Source organism: Mobula hypostoma, chromosome 17 (genome assembly GCF_963921235.1).
Source record: "Mobula hypostoma chromosome 17, sMobHyp1.1, whole genome shotgun sequence".
Lineage (NCBI taxonomy): Eukaryota > Metazoa > Chordata > Chondrichthyes > Myliobatiformes > Myliobatidae > Mobula > Mobula hypostoma.
In genome coordinates, this window is record NC_086113.1 from 69,910,458 (window position 1) to 69,936,408 (window position 25,951).

At 43.7% G+C, this 25,951-nt stretch overlaps 1 protein-coding gene across 2 annotated transcripts in view; it reads left to right on the plus strand.

The window, feature by feature from the left end:
• Window positions 1-24,957, plus strand: part of exosc7 (exosome component 7) — a 68,773-nt gene extending 43,816 nt beyond the window's left edge. Inside the window, exons 5-9 of one of the 2 annotated variants that reach the window (XR_010020723.1) lie at window positions 3,285-3,355; window positions 17,056-17,179; window positions 21,183-21,338; window positions 24,552-24,720; window positions 24,809-24,920. Coding sequence is in view for 1 of the 2 variants with exons in the window: in XM_063069396.1 (XP_062925466.1) it covers window positions 3,285-3,355; window positions 17,056-17,179; window positions 21,183-21,338; window positions 24,809-24,913 (456 nt within the window). In the remaining variant the exon portion in view is untranslated. Of the gene's footprint in view, window positions 1-3,284; window positions 3,356-17,055; window positions 17,180-21,182; window positions 21,339-24,551; window positions 24,721-24,808 lie in introns of both variants that reach the window. The other variant, XM_063069396.1, reaches the window with a different exon arrangement.
• The last annotated feature ends 994 nt before the right edge of the window (window positions 24,958-25,951 follow it).

A 25,951-nucleotide genomic window follows, 5' to 3' on the forward strand; every position in this document is an offset into this window, starting at 1 on the left:
ATTGGCCTTCAAAATCAATATATTCAGTACAGGAGTTGGGATGTTCTGTTGAAACATAGCTGAGGCTTAATTTGGAATATTGTGTGTTGTTTGATCAACTACCTACAGGAAAGATGTAAATAAGATTAAAAGTATGCAGAAAAAGTTTACAAGAATATTGCCAGGAGTTGAGCATCTGAGTTATAGAGAAAGGTTGAATAGTGCCTTTTGAACACTGCAGTTAACCTTATCTCTCTTGCTGCGTCCTGCACTACACTCTCACCACTGGCAGTGCACTCTCACCAGTGGTTACTTGCTGCATAAATGTTTTATCCTCAATTTTCATCATTCACGTTCGTTCTGTGATCTTTGGTTCTTGACTCTTCCGTTAACAAGAATAGTCTGTTCTATTGAACCTCTTCATGATTTTAAATATTTCTCTCGGATCCCTAGAACAACTTCTTAGTCCTCAGGAGGATAACCTCAGCTGCTGCAGTCTATATACAGAATTAATTAAGTCTTTTATTCTTGGAAGAATTAGTAGATGCCTTCTGATCTCATCCCAAAGCCTTTTATGTCTTTCCAAAAGTCTGGTTACCAGAGCTGGACACGCTACTGTAACTGTGTCTGAGTGTTCATAAAGTATAGATCTTGCTTACTCTTGCATGGTTTTAAACATTACCCACTTGATCTGTCAGCCACTGTGTGCGCAGATCATCAGATAAGGATAATCTGGCCATAAAAGTAGTGGAAGGAACCATTTGTAACACACTGGAGGAAGTCAGCAGGTCGGGCAGCATCCGTGGAAGCGATCAGTCAACGGTTTGGGCCGGAACCCCAGCATCTGCAGATTGTTTGTGCTTGTCTGTTTCGTTGGCAGTAAAGTGGTGTTGCAGTCGAACTGCTGTCTCAGCTCCAGCAACTGCAGTTCAATCCTGACCACTGGTGCTGTTGAGTTTGTATGTTCTCCCTGTAACGACACGTTTGTTCCCTTGCTTTCCTCCCTCGTCCCAAAGTTATGCATTTCGATAGGGTACTTGGCCAACGTACGTTGTCCCAATGTGTAGGTTAGTGACTGAAGTCGATGGCAATGCAGGAAGAATAAAATGGGATTAGTGTCGATTGTTGGGCAGAAGAAGCTGTTGTATGATTCTGTGACTCTCTAAGACTAGACAACCCCACAGTTATGATGCATACAGCTCTCTTTGACTTTGTCACATTGTGTTCTCCTGTGGAATAGGCAGGACTATTACAAAGTTGTTCCCATTAAGGGAGAAGTTTAATATCCTGTGTCCTTCTTACCTTGTATTCAGCATTCATATTCGAAGTTGTAATAAACAGCATTCATTTTGTGTCATCTGTGACCACGTTTTTTGGAGCATAGTCCCACACCAGAAATGTGCACACAAGAAGCTAGGTTGTTTCTGATGAAATACTGAACAATTATTCACTATTGCTGTCTTTCAGATGAGGCATTAAACTGCTCTCAGGTGGAGAGATGTTTGAAGAGCAGCAGGGAGTTCTCCATGGTAGTCTAGTAGATATTAATCACTCAGTCACAAAAAGCAGGTCAACTCAATGTTGTCTGTGGAAATGTGTACTGATGAAGGGTCTTGGCCCAGAAACATCAAATGTTTATTCCCCTGCATAGGTGCTGCCTGACATGCTGAGTTCCTCTAGCATTTTGCGTACAGGTTGTCTGACGCTCTGAACCAGTGTGGATATTTCAGAATTCCTAGCTTGGGATGCAATGGGAACCATTTTGAAATTGCAATATGCAATGGTGCTAGAAGGTTTGTGAATCCTGTAGAATTTTCTCTATTTCTGCATTAATGGGATGTAAAATATAATCAGATCTTCACGCAAGTCCTAAAACTAGACAAAGAGAACACAATTAAATCGACAAAAACATTATACAGTACTTGTTCATTTATTTATTGAAAAATGATCCAATGTATTTGTTAGGCAAAGTATATGAATCTTTGTTTTCAGTAACTGGTGTGCAGCCTTGTACAACAATAACTTCGACCAAGCATTTCCGGTAACTGTTGATCAGTCTGCCCATCGGCTTGGGGGAATTTTAGACCATTCCTTTTTATTAAACTGCTTCAACTCTGGGACGTTGCTGGGCTTGCTTCATTCTGCAACATTTCTATTGGATCAAGGTCAGGAGTTTCACTCGGCCATTCCAAAGCACAAATTGTCTTCTTTTTAAACCATTCTGTTGTTGATTTACTCTTGTCTTGTTGCACTATCCGACTTCTATTAAGCTTTAGGTGATGGACTGCTATCTTGACATTCTCCTGTAAAGTATCTTGATACAATTTCACATTCATTGTTCCTTCAATGATTGCAAGCTGTCCAGGCCCCGAGCAGCAAAGCATTCCCAAACCTTGATGCTCCTTCCACTATACTTCACAGTTGGGATGAGGTTTTAGTGTTGGTGCCCTTTTACCTCCAAACATAACAATGTGCATTTCTGCCAAGAAGTTCAACTTTTGTCTCGTCTATCCACAGAGCATTGTCCCCGAAGTGGTGTGCAGCAATTCTTTTTTTTGGAGAGCAGTGGTCTATTACATGGTGTTCTTCCATGAACACCATTCTTGTTCAGAGTTTTTCTTATCGTGGACCCATGAACAGAAACTTTTAATAAGTTCTAGAGATTTCTGCAGGCCTTGCATTCTTTTTCACCTCCTTCAGCATTCCACGTTGTGCTCTTGGTGTGATCCTTACAGGACGCCCACTGCTAGGAAAAGTAGCAACTGTACTGAGTTTCCTCCATTTGTAGGCAATTTCTCTTACTGTGGCTTGATAAACACTCAGGTCTTTAAAAATGCTTTCGTAGCCTTTTCCAGCTTGATGCATTTCTACAATTCTTCTAATGACCTCAAAGTTCTTCTGACTGAGACAATGTGCACATAAACAGATCTTTCTTGAGAACCTGACTTTGTGTGGCTTTTTTTTCTCGGTCAAGGCACCTCTACAACCCACACCTCCAATCTTATCCAATCTTATCTCATTGATTGGAGCACCTGACTCCAAATAGCCTTTGTAGAACCCCAGAGGTTCACATACTTTTTCCAAGAAATACATGTAATATTGGATCATTTTTCTCAATAAATAAGTGAACAAATATAATTTTTTTGTTATTTATTTAATTGGGTTCTCTTTATCTAGTGTTAGGACTTATGTGAAGATTAGGTCCCATTTTATGTCTTATTTATGCAGACATGGAGAAAATTCTGCAGGGTCCACAAACTTTCTAGCACCACTGTGACACTAACTCTAAATTGTCTGTTTTTCAGCTACTAGAGTGTGGTGGAAATCTTTTTGATGCAATTTCCATTGCAGTTAAAGCAGCACTTCATAATACAAGGTAAGAAATTGGTTTTCATTTCTCTCAGATGAAATCCCTACTTTTTGTAATATCAGTTGCAAAGAAATGGATATAATATTTTTTTTCTGGGGGAAAATAAGTCAAGCCTTATTGGAGTGGACCTCTAAGAATGTTCAGGGACAACAGAGGAAGCCAAAATCAGTGTACTGTAACTCCCCTGTGATGCTACAATTTCACACATGTTTAAAGTTAGTACATCGAGTTTTATTGCATTAACCACTTCAGGTTGAGAGCATTTTAAGGCCATAAGATATAGGAGCAGAATTGGGCCATTTGGCCCATCTAGTCTGTTCTGCCATTTCATCACAGCTGATCCATTTTATTCCCAGCCTGAATCTCCTCCCTTTTCCCCATATCCCTTCATGCCCTGACTGATCAAGAATCTGTCAACTTGTTCCTTAAATATGCCCAATGACTTGGCTTCTATGGCCAACTCTGGCAACAAATTCCACAGATTCACCATTCTCTGGCTAAAGAAATTCCTCTTCACCTCCATTCTAATTGAACATTTTTCTGAGGCTGTGTCCTCTGCTCCTAGACATCCCAACATAGGAAACAGCCTACCCACATCCACTCTATTGAGGTGTTTCAACATTCGATAGATTTCATTGAGATTCCCCCCCCCCATTTCTTCTGAATTCCAGTGAATACAGGCCCAGAGCCATCAAATGCTCCTCGTATGATAAGTCGTTCATTCCTGCAGTCACTTTTGTGAACCTCCTCTGAACCCTCTCCAATGTCTGCACATCCTTTCTTAGATAGGAAGCCCAGAACTACACTCAGTTCTCTGTGGGGCCTCAACAGTGACTTACACAGCCTCAGCATTACATCCTTGCTTTGATTTTCTAGACCTATCACAATGAATGCTAATATTGTATTCGCTTTCCTCATCACTGACTCAGCCGGCAAATTAACCTTTAGGAAATCCTCCATAAGGACTCCCAAGTCCTCAGATTTTTGAATTTTCTTTCCATTTAGAAAATAGTTTACGCTTTTATTTCTTCTACCAAAGTGCTTGATCATGACAATGCCATTCCGTCTGCAACTTCTCATCCCATTTTCCTGATCTGAACAGTCCTCCTGTATCCTCTGTGCTTCCTCAACACGATCTGCCCCTCTACTTGTATTCGTATCTTCTGTAAACTTGGTCACAAAGCCATTAATTCCATGATCCAGGTCATTGACGTATAACGTAAAAAGAATCAGTCCCAACACAACCCTATGGAACACCACTGGTCACCAGCAGCCAACCAGAAAAGGTTCCCTTTATTCCCACTCTTTGCCTCCTGCCAATCAACCAATGCTTTATCTATGCTAGAATCTTTCCTGTAATACCATGGGCTCTTAACTTGTTAAGCAGCCTCGTATGTGGCACCTTGTCAAAGGCCTTCTGAAAATTGAAGTACACAACATCCACCAATTCTTCTGTCTATTCTACTTGTTATTTCTTTTAAAAAAAAATCCAACAATTCTGTCAGACATGATTTTCCCTTAAGTAAACCATGCTGACTTTGGCCTATTTTATCATGTGTTTTTAACTACTTTGAAACCACATCCTTAACAATTGACTCCACCATCTTTCCAACCACATGGGTCAGACTAACTGGCCTATAATTTCCTTTCTTCTGTTTCTCTCCCTTCTTGAAGAGTGGAGTGACATTTTCCATTTCCCAGTCCTCTGGAACCATTCCAGAATCTACTGATTCTTGAAAGATCAATACTAAAGCCTCCACAATCTCTTCAGGCACCTCTTTCAGTTACCTGGTGTGTAGACCGTGTGGCTGTGGTGACTTGTCTACTTTCAGACCTTTCAGTTTCCCAAGCACCTTCTCCCTGTCACTCACTTCTGCCCCCTTGACATTCTTAAATTTCCGCCATAGTGCTAGTGTCTTCTACAGTGAAGACTAATGCAAAATATTTATTCAGTTTGTTCACAATTTCCTTGTCCTCCAGTTCTACCTCTCCAGATCATTTTCCAATGGTTCGATTTCCTCTCTTTCACGCTTTGTATTTCTGACAAAACTTTGGTATCCTCTTTAATATTATTAGCTTTGTATTCCATCTTTTCCTTTATGACTTTTTAGTTGCCTTCTGTTAGTTTTTAAACAGCTTGCCAATCCTCTACCTTCCGACTAATATTTGCTCTATTATGTGTCCTCTATTTGGCTTTTATGTTGGCTTTGACTTCTCTTGTCAGCCACGGTTGTGTTGTCCAGTCTTTAGAATATATTTTTCTTCTTTGGGATACCTATCCTGCGCCTTCTGAATTGAGGGGAACAGCCACAGGTACTCTGGCTGCCCACTTCCCTTCTGTCTCCTGACAGTCACCCAGTCACCTGCCTCCTGCAACCTAGGGGAGACTACCTCCCTGTAACTCCTTTATATCACTTCCTCGTTCTCCTGTATGAGCCAAAGATCATCGAGCTGCAACTCCAGTTCCTTAACAGGTTCTCTGAGGAGCTGCAGCTCGGTGCACCTAGTGCAGATGTGGTTGTTTTGGAGACTGGAGAATCCAGAATCCCAGAATCCACACATCAGATCAAAACACAACTCCTGGTGCCATTCTCACTGCAGTAACTGTGCTCCTTACTTTTAGTTGGCCTTTCTAATGAAGCCAGGGCACAATCCAACACTGAAAGCTGCCGCGAAGCGTTGCAATTTTAATCTTCAACTGCAGACCGAAGTGCAATTCCACTTGTGTATTCGCTCACTGATTCAGCGCAGTCCAACTCACTGACTGGCTGCTGCAGGTTTCCCTCAGCGCCAACACAGTTGTTCTGCGATTATGGGTTTACTTCCAGGAGGGGTTATTTGGCTGTTGAAGAGCGGTGTGTTTGAGGTTCTGTGCTGCCACCAATCACTAACATGTGGCATAGGCAGTAATCCTGAGATTACAACCAAATGGGTCCAACCTTTTGACTTTCCAACTAACTTCCTAAATTCACTCTGGTGGACTCCATCTCTTTGTTGTTAGTGGACCACAGCCTCCAGTTGCTCACAATCCCATATCAGAATGCTCAGAGATGTCTTTGATCCTCGTGTCAGGGAGGCAATAAACCATGCTGGAGTCTCATTTGAGAATGCAGATATATCGGTTTGTCCACCAGACTGCAAAGTTCTCTATCACTACTGCTCATCTAGACTTGGTCTTTCTGTGCTTTCTTTCTTGGTCTTTCTTTCACAGCCAGTTGTGGTACCATTGATTTGGCGGCTGCTGCTATTTTCCTCTGAGGGCCCATTCCCTCCAATATTATCCAAAGCAGTATATGCTAGAGGAGAACAGACACTGGAAACCCCTGTACTGCTTGCCTTCCCCTCCTGGTGGTCACCAACTATCTGACTGAACTATTGGTGTGACCGCCTTTCTGAAATGACATTCTCTGCCTCCTGTGTGTTCCTCAGTGAGTCCCAGCGGTCACTCCAGCTGATTCACGTAGTCTGAGGAGCTACAGCTGAACAGTTCCTGCAGACGTAATCAGAAAAAGTTGACATTAGTCTGATCTAGCAAGGTGTCAGGTCCCAATGGTGTACCCGGCAGGGTACTGAAAATCTGTGCCAACCAACCGGCTGGGGTGTTGGAGGACATGGGTAACTTTTCACTGCATCTGCATCTGCTTCAAAAGGGCATCAATCATACCAGTGCTCAAGGAGAGCAGGGTGAGCTGAGTTAGCGTTTGTCGCTGACACATTACTGTGAAGTGATTGGTCGTGGTTAGCATTTACTCCTACCTGATCAAGAACCTGGAAACACTGCAGTTTGCCTACTGCCACAAATAGAATTGAATTGACTTTATTGCTTACATCTTTCATATGCAGGAGAAAAAATCTTTGTTCCGTCTAAATGTGCAATTTATAGTAATTTATAATAAATAGTACGTTCAACAGGACAGTCAATATAACATAGAAATAGAATCGTATCAGCCTGAGTTAATCAGTCTGATGGGCTGGTGGAAGAAGCTGTCCCGGAGCCCGTTGGTCCTGGCTTTTATGCTGTGGTACCATTTCCTGGATGATGGTAGCCGGAACAGTTTGTGGTTGGGGTGACTTGGATCCCCAATGATCCTTTGGGCCCTTCTTACGCACCTGTCTTTGTAAGTGTCCTGAATAGTAGGAAGTTCACATCTTCAGATGCGCTGGACTGTCCGCACCACTCTCTGTATTGTCCTACCATTGAGGGAAGTACAGTTCTTGGACGAGGCAGTGATCCAGCAAGTCAGGATGCTCTCAATTGTGCCCCTATAGAAAGTTCTTAGGATCTGGGGGCCCATACCAAACTTCCTCAACCATCTGAGGTGAGAGAGGTGCTGTTGTGCCTTTTTCACCACACAGCTGGTATGTACAGACCATGTGAGATCCTCGGTGATGTTTATGCCAAGGAATTTAAAGTTGTCACCCTCTGAACCCCAGGTCCATGAGTGTCAATAGGGGTTAGCCCATCTCCATTCCTCCACAACCAGCTCCTTTGTTTTTGCGACATTGACACCACTGTGTCAGGGTTGTTTTCTTGACACCACTGTGTCAGGGTGATGACCTGTTCTCTGTAGGTTACCTCATTATTATTTGAGATTAGGCCAATCAGTGTAGTGTCGTCAGCAAATTTAATTGGCAGATTGGAGCTGTAGGTGTCAACACAGTCATGGGTATACAGGGAGTAAAGGAGGGGGCTTAGGACATGGCCCTAAGGGGCACCTGTGTTGAGAGTCAGAGGGGCAAAGAGGCAGAGGTGAGGGAGCCCACTGTCACTTGCCCGGTGATCTGACAGGAAGTCCAGGATCCAGCAACGCAAGGCAGGATGAAGGCTGAGGTCTCTGAGGTTTAAAAGGTACATAGAAAATAGGTACAGGAGTAGGCCATTCGGCCCTTCGAGCCTGCACCGCCATTTATTATGATCATGGCTGATCATCCAACTCAGAACCCTGCACCAGCCTTCCCTCCATACCCCCTGATCCCCGTAGCCACAAGAGCCATATCTAACTCCCTCTTAAATATAACCAATGAACTGGCCTTAACTGTTTCCTGTGGCAGAGAATTCCACAGATTCACCACTCTCTGTGTGAAGAAGTTTTTCCTAATCTCGGTCCTAAAAGGCTTCCCCTTTATCCTCAAACTGTGACCCCTCATTCTGGACTTCCCCAACATCGGGAACAATCTTCCTGCATCTAGCCTGTCCAATCCCTTTAGGATTTTATACGTTTCAATCAGACCCCCCCTCAATCTTCTAAATTCCAACGAGTACAAGCCCAGTTCATCCAGTCTTTCTTCATATGAAGGTCCTGCCATCCCAGGAATCAATCTGGTGAACCTTCTTTGTACTCCCTCTGTGGCAAAGATGTCTTTCCTCAGATTAGGGGACCAAAACTGCACACAATACTCCAGATGTGGTCTCACCAAGGCCTTGTACAACTGCAGTAGTACCTCCCTGCTCCTGTACTCAAATCCTCTCGCTATAAATGCCAGCATACCATTTGCCTTTTTCACCGCCTGCTGTACCTGCATGCCCACTTTCAATGACTGGTGTATAATGACACCCAGGTCTCGTTGCACCTCCCCTTTTCCTAATCAGCCACCATTCAGATAATAATCTGTTTTCCTATTTTTGCCACCAAAGTGGATAACTTCACATTTATCCACATTAAATTGCATCTGCCATGAGTTTGCCCACTCACCCAACCTATCCAAGTCACTCTGCATCCTCTTAGCATCCTCCTCACAGCTAACACTGCCGCCCAGCTTCATGTCATCCGCAAACTTGGAGATGCTGCATTTAATTCCCTCATCCAAGTCATTAATATATATTGTAAACAACTGGGGTCCCAGCACTGAGCTTTGCGGTACCCCACTAGTCACTGCCTGCCATTCTGAAAAGGTCCCGTTTATTCCCACTCTTTGCTTCCTGTCTGCTAACGAATTCTCTATTCACATCAATACCTTACCCCCAATACTGTGTGCTTTAAGTTTGCACACTAATCTCCTGTGTGGGACCTTGTCAAAAGCCTTTTGAAAATGCAAATATACCACATCCACTGGTTCTCCCCTATCCACTCTACTAGTTACATCCTCAAAAAATTCTATGAGATTCGTTAGACATGATTTTCCTTTCACAAATCCATGCTGACTTTGTCCGATCATTTCACCGCTTTCCAAATGTGCTGTTATCACATCTTTGATAACTGACTCTAGCAGTTTCCCCACCACCGACGTTAGGCTAACCGGTCTATAATTCCCCGGTTTCTCTCTCCCTCCTTTTTTAAAAAGTGGGGTTACATTAGCCACCCTCCAATCCTCAGGAACTAGTCCAGAATCTAAAGAGTTTTGAAAAATTATCACTAATGCATCCACTATTTCTTGGGCTACTTCCTTAAATACTCTGGGTTGCAGACCATCTGGTCCTGGGGATTTATCTGCCTTTAATCCCTTCAATTTACCTAACACCACTTCCCTACTAACATGTATTTCCCTCAGTTCCTCCATCTCACTGGACCCTCTGTCCCCTACTATTTCTGGAAAATTATTTATGTCCTCCTTAGTGAAGACAGAACCAAAGTAATTATTCAATTGGTCTGCCATGTCCTTGCTCCCCATAATCAATTCACCTGTTTCTGTCTGCAGGGGACCTACATTTGTCTTTACCAGTCTTTTCCTTTTTACATATCTATAAAAGCTTTTACAGTCAGTTTTTATGTTCCCTGCCAGTTTTCTCTCATAATCTTTTTTCCCCTTCCTAATTAAGCCCTTTGTCCTCCTCTGCTGAACTCTGAATTTCTCCCAATCCTCAGGTGAGCCACTTTTTCTGGCTAATTTGTATGCTGCTTCTTTGGAATTGATACTATCCCTAATTTCTCTTGTCAGCCACGGGTGCACTACCTTCCTTGATTTATTCTTTTGCCAAACTGGGATGAACAATTGTTGTAGTTCATCCATGCAACCTTTAAATGCTTGCCATTGCATATCCACCGTCAATCCTTTAAGTGTCATTTGCCAGTCTATCTTAGCTAATTCACGTCTCAAACCTTCAAAGTTACCCTTCTTTAAGTTCAGAACCTTTGTTTCTGAATTAACTATGTCACTCTCCATCTTAATGAAGAATTCCACCATATTATGGTCATTCTTACCCAAGGGGCCTCTCACAACAAGATTGCTAATTAACCCTTCCTCATTGCTCAATACCCAGTCTAGAATAGCCTGCTCTCTAGTTGGTTCCTCGACATGTTGGTTCAAAAAACCATCCCGCATACATTCCAAGAAATCCTCTTCCTCAGCACCTTTACCAATTTGGTTCACCCAATTTACATGTAGATTGAAGTCACCCATTATAACTGCTGTTCCTTCATTGCACACATTTCTAATTTCCTGTTTAATACCATCTCCGACCTCACTACTACTGTTAGGTGGCCTGTACACAACTCCCACCAGCGTTTTCTGCCCCTTAGTGTTATGCAGCTCTACCCATATCGATTCCACATCCTTCCGGCTTATGTCCTTCCTTTCTATTGCATTAATCTCCTCTTTAACCAGCAACACCACCCCACCTCCTTTCATGTCTATCCCTCCTGAATATTGAATATCCCTGAACGTTGAGCTCCCATCCTTGGTCACCCTGGAACCATGTCTCTGTGATCCCAACTATATCATAATCATTAATAACAATCTGCACTTTCAATTCATCCACCTTGTTACGAATGCTCCTTGCATTGACACACAAAGCCTTCAGGCGCTCTTTTACAACTCTCTTAGCCCTTATACAATTATGTTGAAAAGTGGCCCTTTTTGATGCTTGCCCTGGATTTGTTGGCCTGCCACTTTTACTTTTCTCCTTACTACTTTTTGCTTCTACCCTCACTTTACACCCCTCTGTCTCTCTGCACTGGTTCCCATCCCCCTGTTGTGAACTAACCTCCTCTCGCCTAGCCTCTTTAATTTGATTCCCACCCCCCAACCATTCTAGTTTAAAGTCACCTCAGTAGCCCTCGCTAATCTCCCTGCCAGGATATTGGTCCCCCTAGGATTCAAGTGTAACCCGTCCTTTTTGTACGGGTCACGCCTGCGCCAAAAGAGGTCCCAATGAAACTTGAATCCCTGCCCCCTGCTCCAATCCCTCAGCCACGCATTTATCCTCCACCTCATTGCATTCCTACTCTCACTGTCGCGTGGCACAGGCAGTAATCCCGAGATTACTACCTTTGCGGTCCTTTTTCTCAACTCCCTTCCTAGCTCCCTATATTCTCCTTTCAGGACCTCTTCCCTTTTCCTACCTATGTCATTGGTACCTATATGTACCACGACCTCTGGCTCCTCACCCTCCCACCTCAGGATATCTTGAACACGATCAGGAATATCCCGGACCCTGGCACCAGGGAGGCAAACTACCATCCAGGTCTCTGGACTGCGTCCACAGAATCGCCTATCTGACCCCCTTACTATCGAGTCCCCTATCACAACTGCCCTCCTCTTCCTCTGACATTTAATGTCAGAGAAATGTGTACATTATACATCCTGTAATGCTTTCTCTTTGCAACCAACCATGAGGAGTGCCCCCAACGAATGGACAACAGTTAAGTGTTAGAACCCCAAAGACACCCCCCCCCAGCTCCCCTCCCTCCCACGCGTTAGCGGCAGTAAGCAACAATCCCCCGTCCCCTCACCGGCAAAAAAAGCATCAGCACCTGCCACCAAGCACTCAAGTGTGCGTAAGGCAACAGCAAAGACTACATTATTCACCTGGCATTCGACATACTGCAGGCGTTCTCTCTCCCTAATAAGGGAGAAAGGGGTGCCTTCGTTTCAGGGATATTGTCCCTGTATTGTTGTTTCGCTGTCTTGATGACTTTGTGCAGATCGTAGCTGCATTTCTTGAGTTCCTCTGTGTGCTGTGGTAGGTGCTGCTCGCACGGAACTGTTAATCCAGGGTTTCTGGTTTGGATAGACCTGATTTCTGGGGGACAACCTCCTCGATGCACTTCCCGATGAAACAGGTGACCCCTCCAGTGAACTCAGAGTCATCCTCATCATGGAAGACATTCCAGTCGATGTCATCAAAGCAGTCCTGTAGCCTGGAGACTGGTCAGACCAACAGTGGGCGCTTTTAACTACGGCCACCTCTTGTTTCAGCTTTGCCTGTACCTTGGCTGCAGCAAGATGGAGGAGTGATCCAACTTTCCAAATGGCGGGCGAAGGAGCGCTTTGCAAGCGTTGCGGAATGGAGATTAGCAGTGGTTGAGTATGCTATCTCCCCGTGTGCTCACGTGGATGTGTTGGCAAACTTTGGAGAGACTTTAGTCAGTGACGCTCCATGAAAGTCACTGGCAATGATGAAAGCAGTCTCCAGGGTGCTGATGGTCTCGTACAGTTCCTTGAGATCCAGGTCAGTATCAGCCTGCGGCGGAATATACACCACTGTGAGGATAACAGCTGTGAACCAGGCATTATTGACCATGAAGCACACCCCTCCTCCTTTATTCCTCCCAGAGAGGACCTGTCCACCCAGAACAGGGGGAACCCAGAGTGCTCGATGGCGTGATCTGGTATCTCCTCCATCAGCCAGGTCTCCACAAAGCACAAAATATTGCATTCCTTTGTTTCTCGCTGATAGGAGATTCTGGCTCTCAGTGCACAGCTTATTGTCCAGGGGCTGAACATTAGCCAGGAATGTGCTCAGGAGTGGTGACGATTAGCCACCATCTCAACTTCACCAGGACGGCCCTTCTCCCTCACCTCCAGCGCCACTTCCAGGGTAGCGGGGGTGTAGTAGATGGGCCTTCCATTGATCGCACAAGCAGGAGATCCCAGTGTAGAAAAGGTGGCATGTAGTGGGTAATGCCATCTTCCCGATGTTCAGTCTATTGTATCTGATGTGACTGTCAGCTACTTGAACGAGAAATGTGTAGGAAATGAGGGGTGACATAGAAACAGGAGATGCAGAGTCAGTATGGATAGAACTGAGAAATTGTAAGGGCAAGAAGACCCTAATGGGAGTTATCCCCCAAACAGTAGCCTGGATATAGGGTGCAAGTTGAATCAAGAGTTAAAACTGGCATGTCGCAAAGGTAATGCTACGGTTGTTATGGGGGATTTTAACATGCAGGTAGACTGGGAAAATCAGGTTGGTCCAGACCCCAAGAAAGGGAGTTTGTGGAGTGCCTCTGAGATGGATCCTGAGAGTAGCTTGTACTGGAACCTACCAGGGAGAAGGCAATTCTGGATTTAGTGTTGTGTAATGAACCGGATTTGATAAGGGAACTCGAGGTAAAGAAGCCATTAGGAGGTAGTGACCATAATATGATAAGTTTTCAAATACAATTTGAGAGGGAGAAGGGAAAATCGGAAGTGTCAGTATTGCAGTTGAACAAAGGGGACTATGGAGCCATGAGGGAGGAGCTGGCCAAAGTTGACTGGAAAGATCCCCTAGCAGGGATGACAGTGGAACAACAATGGCAGGTACTTCTGGGAAGGTGCAGGATCAGTTCATTCCAAAGAGGAAGAAAGATTCTAAGGGGAGTAAGGGACGACCATGAATGACAAGGGAAGTCAAGCACAGTATAAAAATAAAAGAGAAGTAGTATAACATAGCAAAGATGAGCTGGAAGCCAGAGGATTGGGAGACTTTTAAAGAGCAACAGAGGATAACTTAAAAGGCAATATGGGGAAAAAAGATGAGATACGAAGGCAAGCTCGCCAAGAATAGAAAGGAGGATAATAAAAGCTGCTTTAGGTATGTGAAGAGGAAAAAAATAGTTAAGACCAAAGTTGGGCCCTTGAAGACAGAAATGGGTGAATTTATTATGGGGAACAGGAAATGGCAGACGAGTTGAACAGGTACTTTGGATCTGTCTTCACTAGGGAAGACACAAACAATCTCCCAGATGTAATAGTGGCCGGAGGACCTAGGGTAACGGAGGAACTGAAGAAGATTCACGTCAGGTAGAAAATGGTATTGGATAGACTGATGGGACTGAAGGATGGTAAATCCCCAGGGCCTGATGGTCTGTACCCTAGGGTACTTGAGGTGGCTCTAGAAATCTTGGATGCGTTGGTAATTATTTTCCAATATTCTATAGATTCAGGATCAGTTCCTGAGGACTGGAGGGTAGATAATGTTATCCCACTTTCTAAGAAAGGAGGGAGAGAGAAAACAGGGAATTATAGACCAGTTAGCCTGACATCAGTGCTGGGGAAGATGCTGGAGTCAATTATAAAGGATGAAATAGCGGCACATTTGGGTAGCAGTAACAGGATTGGTCCGAGTCAGCATGTATTTACGAAGGGGAAATCATGCTTGACTAATCTTCTGGAATTTTTTGAGGATGTAACTATGACAATGGACAAGGGAGAGCCAGTGGATGTAGTGTACCTGGACTTTCAGAAAGCCTTTGATAAGGTCCCACATAGGAGATTAGTGGGCAAAATTAGAGCACATGGTATTGGGGGGTAGGGTACTGACAGGGATAGAAGATTGGTTGGCAGACAGGAAACAAAGAGTAGGGATTAACGGGTCCCTTTCAGAATGGCAGGCGGTGACTAGTGGGGTATCACAAGGCTCGGTGCTGGGACTGCAGCTATTTACAGTATACATTAATGATTTAGATGAGGGGATTAAAAGAAACATTAGCAAATTTACAGATGACACAAAGCTGGTGGCAGGGTGAAATGTGTGGAGGATGTTGAGATAATGCAGGATGACTTGGACAGGTTGGGTGAGTGGGCAGATGCATGGCAGAAGCAGTTTAATGTGGATAAATGTGAGGTTATCCACTTTGGTGGCAAGAACAGGAAGACAGATCACTATCTGAATGGTGTCAAGTTAGGAAAAGGGGAAGTACAATGAGATCTAGGTGTCCTTGTTCATCAGTGACTGAAAGTAAGCATGCAGGTACAGCAGGCAGTGAAGAAAGCTAATGGCATGTTGGCCTTCATAACAAGGGGAGTTGAGTATAGGAGCAAAGAGGTCCTTCTGCAGTTGTACAGGACCCTGGTGAGACTATACCTAGAGTATTGTGTACAGTTTTGGTCTCCAAATTTGAGGAAGGACATTCTTGCTATTGAGGGAGTGCAGCGTAGGTTCACGAGGTTAATTCCTGGGATGGCGGGACTGTCATATGTTGAAAGATTGGAGCGACTGGGCTTGTATACACTGGAATTTAGAAGGATGAGAGGGGATCTGATTGAAACATATAAGATTATTAAGGGATTGGACACGCTAGAGGCAGGAAACATGTTCCCGATGTTGGGGGAGTCCAGAACCAGAGGCTACAATTTGGTAATAAGGGGTAGACAATTTAGAACGGAGTTGAGGAAAAACTTTTTCACCCAGAGAGTTGTGGATCTGTGAAATGCTCTGCCTCAGAAGGCAGTGGAGGCCAATTCTCTGGATGCTTTCAAGAAGGAGTTAGATAGAGCTCTTAATGATGGCGGAGTGAAGGGATATGGGGAGAAGGCAGGAACGGGGTACTGATTGTGGATGATCAGCCATGATCACAGTGAATAGCGGTGCTGGCTCAAAGGGCCGAATGGCCTACTCCTGCACCTATTGTCTATTGAAATCGCAGAAATTTACAGTATACTGTAAAGTTGGAACAGAGCTCCAACACGGCCACTGTACGCAGCGCCATCTTGGTTATCAGCCATGTCTACAATAGACTCCATTTGGCTTTGGAACACGTAGACAACAGCAAAATATACATGAGGCTGCTGTTGATTTCAGTTCTGTCTCCATCCAACTTCCTCACCTGGAGACCACATATTTTGCCTTTCCATATTTTGTGCTCAGCCTCCTTCAACCACAGTATTTCAACCTCACCAGCAGCCACTCTCAGAATGACCACACCTGCTCAAATCTCTGTTGGTCTTGCCTCACTCTGTCACTTTGTCGTCATCTCTTGAATCCTGCTGGTCGCACTGCCCACTGCCTAAGGATGTTGACTGAAAGGTCTATTTTGCAGTCCTTACTCCCTTTCATTTTCTCTAACAAAAAGGCCCTTGCCTTTTTCCCAAAAATCTGTAACCTGTAGTTATTAACCTCAGCTGAGGATAATGCTCCTTCTCTCTAACGTTTGTTCAATGTCTTCCAGCATTCCATGGAGATTTCGGATTAGGGTCCACAATTACTGTGCAGTTAACTGCGTTGGGCAATCTGTGGGGTTTGTCTTTGGGCTGTACCTTTATACTGGAATGCTGTGTTCACTTTCCTTTCTGCCATTTGTTTCACCTAACAAGAAAATGCTTTCCACTTGGGTCAGGCAACATACGTAGAAAGGGAAACAGTTAACATTTCAGGTTGAAGATGTTTGTCAGACTAGGGAAAGAGATGAAGCAAGTCAGTTTATGTTGCAAAGAGAGTAGGAATGCCTGTGATGGGGATCTAACTCTCTTTGTTGCATATTTCCAGCAAGAAAAAGCATTTCAGGATGTATATTGGGTACATTTCTCTGACATTAAATTATACCTTTGAACCTTTAAACTGTAGTCTTTGATGTTTGATCTATTTTTCTTCAAGTTCACCCCCTGAGCTAGTAGTTGTATCTCAGCTTACCTTTATAAGTTGCATCCCCTTGAGAAAATAAATATGAAAGAGCCATTGTGTTTGCACAAGCTATAGTTTGATGTTACCACTCTATATAAGTTGACTTGAAAGGACATGGCTAATCTCCTGACCATTTTGCTTTTTGTCTATTTCTTCTATCAAGAATTCCAAAGGTCAGGGTGCTGGAGAATGACGAAGGTTCCAAGGAAATCGAGTTGTTGGATGATCCATATGATTGTATTCGCCTTAATGTGGAAAATGTGCCTTGCATCATCACTTTAAGCAAAGTAAGTCACCTGTTCACTATGTATGCGCCAGCATTCCATCTGTTCAGTTGCTGTTGAATATTCCAAGGATCTGGTTTAAGATTAGGGATGTTGTGGTGGGAGACTTAACTTGCCTAATATTGATTGGCATCTCCTTAGCACAGGGGGTTTGGATGGGATGGAGTTTGGTAAGTGTGTTCAGGGAGGTTTCCTGACGCAACCTGTCGATAAGCCAACTAGAGGAGAGGCTGTACTTGATCTGGGATTGGGAAATGAACCTGGTCAGGTGTCAGATTTCTTGGTAGGAGAGTATTTTGGAGGTAGTGACCCACAACTCTATCTCCTTAACCCTAGCACTGGAGAGGGATAGGAGCAGACAATTTGGGAAAACATTTAATTGGGGTAAGGGGAAATATGCTATTAGGCAGGAAGTTGGGAGCATAAATTGGAAGCAGATATTCTCAGGGAAATGCACTGTAGAAATGTGGCAAATGTTTAGGGAACATTTGCATGGAGTTCTGCATAGGTATGTTCCATTGAGGCAGGGAAAGGATGGTAGAGTTAAAGAACCATGGTGTACAAAATGTAGAAAATCTAGTTAAGAAAAGAAAAGCTTACAGAAGGTTCAAGAAACTAGGTACTGTTAGAACTCTAGAAAGCTACAAGGTTGCTTGGAAGGAGCTTAAGAATGGAATTAAGGAGCCAGAAGTGGCCAGTGAGAAGGCCTTGATGAGCAGAATTAAGGAAAACCCCAAGGCATTCTACAAGTGTGTGAAGAGCAAGAGGATGAGCTCTGTGAGAATAGGACCAATCGGATGTGATAGTGGAAACGCGTGCATTGAGTTGGAGGAAGTAGCGGAGGTACTTAAATACTTTGCTTCAGTATTCACCAGGGGAAAAAGACCTTGGCAATTGTGGGAATGACTTACAGTGGACGAAAATGCTTGAGTATGTAGACATTAAGAAAGAGGATATCCTGGAGCTTTTGAAAAGCATTAAGTTAGATAAGTCATCGGGACCGGATGAGATATGTCCCAGGTTACTGTGGAAGCGAGGGAGGAGATTGTTGAGCCTCTTGAAATGATCTTTGTGTCATCAATAGGGACGGGAGAAGTACCAGAGGATTGGAAGGTTGCAAATATTGTTCCCTTATTCACGAAAAGGGAGTAGAGAGAACCCAGGAAATTATAGACCAGTGAGTCTGACTTCAGTGGTGGGTAAGTTGAAGATCATGACAGGCAGGATTTATGAGCATTTGGAGAGACATAATCTGATTAGGGATAGTCAGCATGGCTTTGTATGTCATGCATTACCATCCAGCTACCTGAGACAACTCATACTTCTACAGTTTGCTTCATTTAGATCTAAGACTTTGATTTCAGATCAAACTAAACAGTTTTGAATCTGTATATAAAATTCTTTCATATTGTGATCATTCTTCCCTGCAGGCCTCTTAATTGCAAGATTATTAACACTTCATTGTGCAGTGTAAGGGCCTGAAGAGTAATGGTCTACACAGCTATCTCTTCATAGAGGGTCGTGCCTTGCAAGCTTGACTGAATTTTTTGAGGAAGTAGCAAAACACATTGCTGAAGGTAGAGCAGTGGATATAGTGCATATGGATTTCAGTAAGGCATTTGATAAGGTTCCCCTTGCAAGTCTCCTTCAGAAAGTAAGAAGGCATGGGATCCATGGAGACCTTGCTTTGTGGATCCAGAATTGGCTTGACAACAGAAGGTAAAGGATGGTTGTAGATGGTTCATACTCCGCTTGGAGGTCAGTGACTAGTGGTGTTCCAATGGGATCTGTTCTGGGACCCCTCCTCTTTATGCTTTTTATAAATGACATGGATGAAGAAATGGAGGGAGGGGTTAGTAAGTTTGCTGATGACACAAAGGTTGGGGTGTTGTGGATAGTGTGGAGGGCTGTCAGAGGTTACAGCGGGACATTGATAGGATGCAAAACTGGGCTGAGAAGTGGAAGATGGAGTTCAACCCAGATAAGTGTGAAGTGGTTCATTTTGGTAGGTCCAATTTGAAGACAATATAAATGGTAAGACTCTTGGCAGTGTGGAGGATCTGAGGGCTCGGACACTCAAAGCTGCTGCGCAGGTTGACAGTGTTGGTAAGAAGGTGTATGGTGTGTTGGAAAGCTGAAAGGTCTGTGGGTAGATAAGTCATTTGGACCAGATAGACCAGTGGTCCCCAACCACTGGGCCGTGGACCGATACCGGGCCGCAAAGCATGCACTACCGGGCCACGAGGAAACGATATGATTTGGCGATAGGAGTCAGCTGCACCTTTCCTCGTTCCTTGTCATGCCTACTGAGCTATTACGCACGCGAGGTCATTACCCGCAAGTCATCCATGTCAGCGCGGGAAGGAGATCAACTCCTCGAGCTTGCAAATGATGGCGGGCTGAAAAGTATGTTTGACATAACATCTCTGCCGGCATTCTGGATCAAAGTCAAGGCTCAATATCCTGAGGTAGCCACGAAAGCACTGAAAACGCTGCTTCCATTTCCAACATATCTCTGCAATGAATGCAACAAAAACTAAATTGCGGAATAGACTGGACATAAGGAACCCCGTTCGAGTATCGCTGTCTCCCATCACCCCTCGACAGGACCGTCTCGTTTCAGGGAAACAAGCCCAGGGCTCCCACTGATTCAGTGATATTGGTGTGTTGCAATGATTTTATATGTTCATACAGGGAAAATATGTGCTGTGTGTTTAATATCCAAACGTTACTTAAAATGTTATGATGCTATTGACTTATAAAACCATATAATAATTACAGCACGGAAACAGGCCATCTCTGCCCTTCTAGTCTGTGCTGAACGCTACTCTTACCTAGCCCCACCAACCTGCACTCAGCCCATAACCCTCCATTCCTTTCCTGTCCATATACCTATCCAATGTGGCCTCCGAAGCCACATACGTATCCACTGATGACTGCACAACGCAAGTCTTCCTCTGACCCCGAGAGACAACCACGACAACTGGCGTTGCAAAGTTGAAGGATCTCTGGACATGAACTCCAGGATCCCTCTGTTCCTCCACACTATTAAGAATCTTGCCAATAATCTTGTATTCTGGCTTTGTTTTGTCTTCCAAAGTGAATTACTTTACATTTTTCCAAATTGAACTCCATCTGCCACTTCTCAACCCAGCTCTGCGTCCTATCAACGTTCCATTGTATGACAGCCTTCTACACAATCTGCAATACTGCAAACACTCGTGTCATCTGCATACATCCTAACCCATCCTTCCACTTTCTCATCCAAGTCGTTTATAAGATTCACAAGAAAGAACAGGGTCCCAGAACAGATCCTTGTGAATCACAACTGGTCATTGATTTCCAGGTGGTATGCACTCCATCTACTATCACTCTCTGCATTATGGGAAACTTTGTCAAATATCTTACATCCGCTGATCTGCCTTCATCAAAATGATTTCCCACTTCCTCGAATAATTAATTCACGCTCATGAGGCACGACCTGCCCCTCATAAAATCATGTTAGCTAGCCCTAATCAGACTATGCGTCTCTAAATGCTGGTAATTCCTGTCTAAGAATCCTGTCCAATAGTTTGCCCACACTGATGTGAGACTCACTGGTCTACAATTCGCATGGTTATTCCTATTACATTTCTTAAACAACGAAATAACATCTGTCACACTCTAATCTTCTGGTGCTACTCCTGTGGCCACTGAGGACACAGAGATGATCTCTTCCCTCACTTCCCATAGTAACTTGGCGATTATTCCGTTCGGTCCCAGGACCTTACTGATCCTATTATTTTTCACAAGTTCCAGCACATCCTCTTTCTTAACACTGAGATGTTAAAATAATAGCTTTGCCTCAGTAGGTTTGGATGGCAAACTCTCACGATTCACAGATGTTTGAGTAAATATGTTTTTTCTGTATCTCAATCCCAAATCCTATCCTGTGTCATGTGACTGCCTCCTGGTACTTTCTGAGTGTTGAAACAACTGGTCAGCTAATGTTGCTTGTCTTGCACAGATTGGTCACAGACATGTGGTAGATGCCACATCACAGGAGGAAACGTGCTGTATGGCTAGCTTGTTGGTGTCTGTCACCAACAAAGGAACCCTCACCTGCTTCAGGAAAATCGGAGGAGGCAGCTTGGATCCAGCAAGTGTGTTTGAAATGATGGAGGTATGATCTAGTCATTTTAGGCACAAGTTACTGAATGTTCATCTCAATGTTTTTCTTGCACCTTTTGAGTTTTGATTTGATCTTTATAGTCCAATCTACAAATTACTTGCAATTGTTTTGCACAACTTTTTAGTACATTAAAATGCCATGTTGGTAGCTTCCAACCCCAAAGGCAGGTCAGCCAGCCTAAACCATCAGAATATGCTGGACTGCTTTGACTAGGTACTCAGATCAATGTACAGACTTTCTTCTGCTCCTACCTAATGTAATCAGCTGACTTGATTCTCCAGTGCTTGGATGAATCAGGCCTTACTCAATCCCAGGTATGAACTTCCACCATGCCAGTCTAGCTTTGTTGACAGTGTCATCAAACTAACAGTGTGAAACCACTGTCCACCAATTATCCAGCACTATCAGATCTGTTATTACATGTGGGTGCCTATTCTAACCCCCATCTGGTACGTTAAATGTAATAACCTTTTGTACTCTTGCTGCTTGTCTGCTTCATGTAAACACACATCTAATCTGATTTACTCTTGGGGTGTTTGCTGCCAACCCGATGCCGTGTGGTCTAGTATAGAGGCGCTCAAAGGTATGGAGGGGGAGGGAGGGGGGTAAGTATATTGCTCTGCCCATGCACTCATCTGACGTGTTGACAGTGGAGAAGTTGTCGCTCCCTCACAGATGAAGGCTTCAGCATTTTGGAGGACTTGTGTAAATTGCATCCCCAGTCTTGTCATTTATTTGCATAGACACAAACATTCCTTCCATGTCAGATTTGTTTGTACAAAAAGACCTGAATGCTGAAAGCTGATTTCCTGCAAATTTTCAAAACTAAATTTGTTCCATTGTGCAGTATTTACGTTCACAGTTCAAAGTATCGCAGCTTTTAACCTCCCTGGTTAGGCTTAATCGGGCAAATCCAGTTTCCATTCTTCAACAGTAGTTCCGTTTATTAAAAAAAAATGACTGCCTATTTCTCATCTCTACTACTCCTGAGAGGATGGTGTTAACTTACTTTCTTGAGCAACTCCCAACGATTTTATCAGAATGGGTAAATGAGACGGTGAACAGTCAACCATATACATACGTGACAGCAGCCTCATATGCCTAGCTGGGAATAGTGCAGGTCTTTTTACAATGATTCAATACTTTAATTATCTCCATCACCCACACTAGCTTTTTATTCCTGATTTACCAAATTAACGAGTGTAATTTTCCAAGTGCTTCTACTTATTATCATCTACAAGCTTGGATATATTATGCGTGACCCTTTCCATTGATCTAGGGCGAGGGGTAGCACGGTGGCACAGCAGTTGGTGCATTGCTTTACACTGCCAGCTGTTTACCCTTTGGGGGTCAGTTCCCACTGCTGTCCATAAGAAGCTTGTACCTTTTCCCCACGACCGCTTTTCTGAATGCGGGTTCGGCCAGTGCCGTACCATGTGGACCATTGCTGGGAATCCTTATTTATCATATAGGACTTGGATGAGAATGTAAGAGGTGATCAGTAAGTCTGGTTGGGAGGAAGGATACAGCAGGATACGGATGAGATGGAAAGCATTGGCAGGTGGCATTTAATCCCAACCATTTTGAAAAGCCATCAGAGGTAGGACACGTTTAGTAAATGATAGGGCGCTAAGAAAAGTTGATAAACAGTGAGTCCTGCGGTTTTAATTGCAGTGAAGAAGGCACGTATGGCATGCTTATCTTTATAGGTTGTGGCACAGAGTGAGTGTTGGGACATTATGTTGCAGTTTCGATGTAATGTTCCGGACACACTTTAAAGTACTGTGTGCAGTTCTGGTTGCCACACTCCTGCCCTGTTCTTGAACGTTTTCTGTGTTGCCTTCTGTGAGGACAAAGCAAAAGAGTGCGACACAGTAGCATAGTAGTTAGCATAATGCTGTCACAACACCAACAACCGGGGTTCAGTTCTTCCGCTGTCTATTACAAGTTCATAGGTTCTCCCAAGCTTGGGTTTCCTCCGGGTGCTCTGTGTTCCTTCCACAGTCTAAAGACGCACAGGTTACTAGGTTACTTGGTCACGTGGGGTGTTATTGGGGCAGCGTGGGCTCTTTGGGTTGGAGGAGTCTGTTACTGTGTATCTCTAACTAAAATAAAAAATTATTTTTTGTTTTATTTCTTGGCTAAGTTTGTTTAGCCTTCTTTCCCCTCCCCCCTCAGTGGGTGGGAAAGATCATCTCGATAGCAAAGAGTGAGTTATAACTCAAAATAATTTGTTTATCATTGTCACATATTTACTGCCCGTTATACCGCTGGCACTTAGGTCCTCCGTCTCTAACAGTGTTCAGGGCTTCCTTCATTGTGTCATTAGCTTCCTGTCAGTTTTTCACTACTGTCAGTCACGCAAATCCTGGGTGAAGACTCGGGTATAAAACACCATCACATTCAGGTATAGAGGAATTCTTCATTGCTATTTCTGTAACAAATTTGCCTAACCAATCAGGGTTGTTAGCTGTGAGCTGAACCCCCAAAGTTAGAGTACTGTAGAACTACTCATAGTCTGACCTCTACCCTTTGACCTTTTGGCATGGTGATCTTACCAAGAGCCAAAGCATAAAGCCTTGACTCCAGCCAACATTGCTGTCTGGGTCACTGAGGCACACAAGCCCCCAAACCACGACGTGGTCTTCCTGGAGATACAAGAAAAATTATTTGATTTGTGTGTAATCCAGCCACCTCATTCATACACTGAAATATTAGAAAGGGAAAACAGTCGGAACCCGTGGAGGCTGATTTTCATGATGTGCTAGCTGTCCTACTACAGATAGATAAGTCCAGAACACTGCAATTTCTAGCCATCCTGGCAGAGCAGTTGCTATTCCAAAGCCGTGTTTCATCTGGATAGGATTTTTTCCGTGGTAAACATTGTGTTTGTATAGCGGTGTTTTGGAGCATCAGTAACCAGTTTCAGGAGGAGATCCATGGTCCTAATGGTCAAATGCTGTGTGTTCAGTTCATGCTATACTTCCAATTGGAAGCAGCAAATAGAAATGTGACACTCAAGCGTGGAGTGGAAAAACCTGAAGAACTGTTCTTAGTGCATGGTGGGGAGAATTTAATCCTGTCAGAGCAGGAGGGGAATGGTAATTGTTATCTCTGGAGATATTCAGTGATTCCCTTTGAGATGTTTGGTGATAGACGTAGACATACTTTATTGATCCCGAGGGAAATCTGGTTTCGTTACAGCTGCATCAACCAAGAATAGAGCATAAATATAGCAATACGAAACCAGAAACAATCAAACAACAATATGCAAACTATGCCAGATGGAAGTAAGTCCAGGAGCAGCCCAATGGCTCATGGTGATGTTTAATCCCCAATGAGAGCAAAAGGATTTGTTTCCAAATATGCTCAGGTGAGGGGAAAATTGGAGCATCACTTTGAAATTTTGAAGTTTCTTTTTCTGAATAAAGTTTACTTCTTGCTCTGTTTCTCCCTGACAGACCGGAAAGCGAGTTGGAAAAGCTTTGCATAAATCATTAGAGACTACCTTGGCAAAAGAAGAAAGTTTGGGAAAGAAGCGACAAAAAGTTGGTTTTCTTGGTTAACCTTTTCATATGTAAATACTTCTTAATAAAAGTGGTTTATAAACTTTGTGGCTTTAAGAAATTTAATGTGTGTATTTTATTTGTGAAATGTACTGTGCGGTATAGCAGGGTTTTCTATATCTTCATGCTATCTGGAGATCTCATGCCCTGCATAATCTTATTCAATTAATGAATCAGGATCCAACTGATTGCTTTCAGCTAAGCCTCTCACAAACACTTACACCAGTCTGAAATGTCCAACCTGCCCAGCCCTCATCTCAGTGGTCACTGAAAGCCAATGGCAATGCTGTTGTTTTTGGGGTTTGTACTTATTCCCTTTTGAGTCTTAATTGGAAATCCCTAAACACTCAAAAGCATCAGGTTTCATCTGTAACAGATTTTTATTGTCATCATAAGCTAGCTTCACTCATGTACCTTGTCCCTGCCAAATGTTCTTTTTAAAAAGAAAACCTGCTGCTATTATCGAGAGCTTGTCTTCGAGCAAAGGCTTATTTCCCAGCTGAGATCTTGTTATCACATTTCCTGTGTCAGTGACTACACATTCAGCACAGCTTCTTGTGCTGTTTCTATCAATTAGTAATCTTGTGGCTGATCCAGATTTCCACTCATTTCACCAGCTCGCATTTCTTTTCATTTGTTTAGTGACCAAAATCAATCAGTAAGACATGGATGGTTGATGGTCGGCTGAATGGCTTGTTTCTGTCTTCTCACAGTACATGCAGACTTGTTCCATCAGTTGACCTCTCCTCCGAGAACCTGAACAGAAGCATCCTGCAGCTAATTCATCTATCCTTGAGCATCTGCTCCTTGCCGGCAAGGCCAGTCTTCATTGCCTCTCCCTGGTTCTCTCAGGGAGATGGTGGTGAACTGCTGCAGTCCTCCTGGTGAGGCTGTCTCCACAATTCAGAGCTGGTGATGGTGAATGTATTTCCATGTCAGAATAGTGTAGGACCTGGAGAGGAACCTGCAGGTATTGGTGTTTAGCTATTTGCTGCTTTTACCCTGGCTGAACAAATTATGCCATTCAGCCTATGGAGT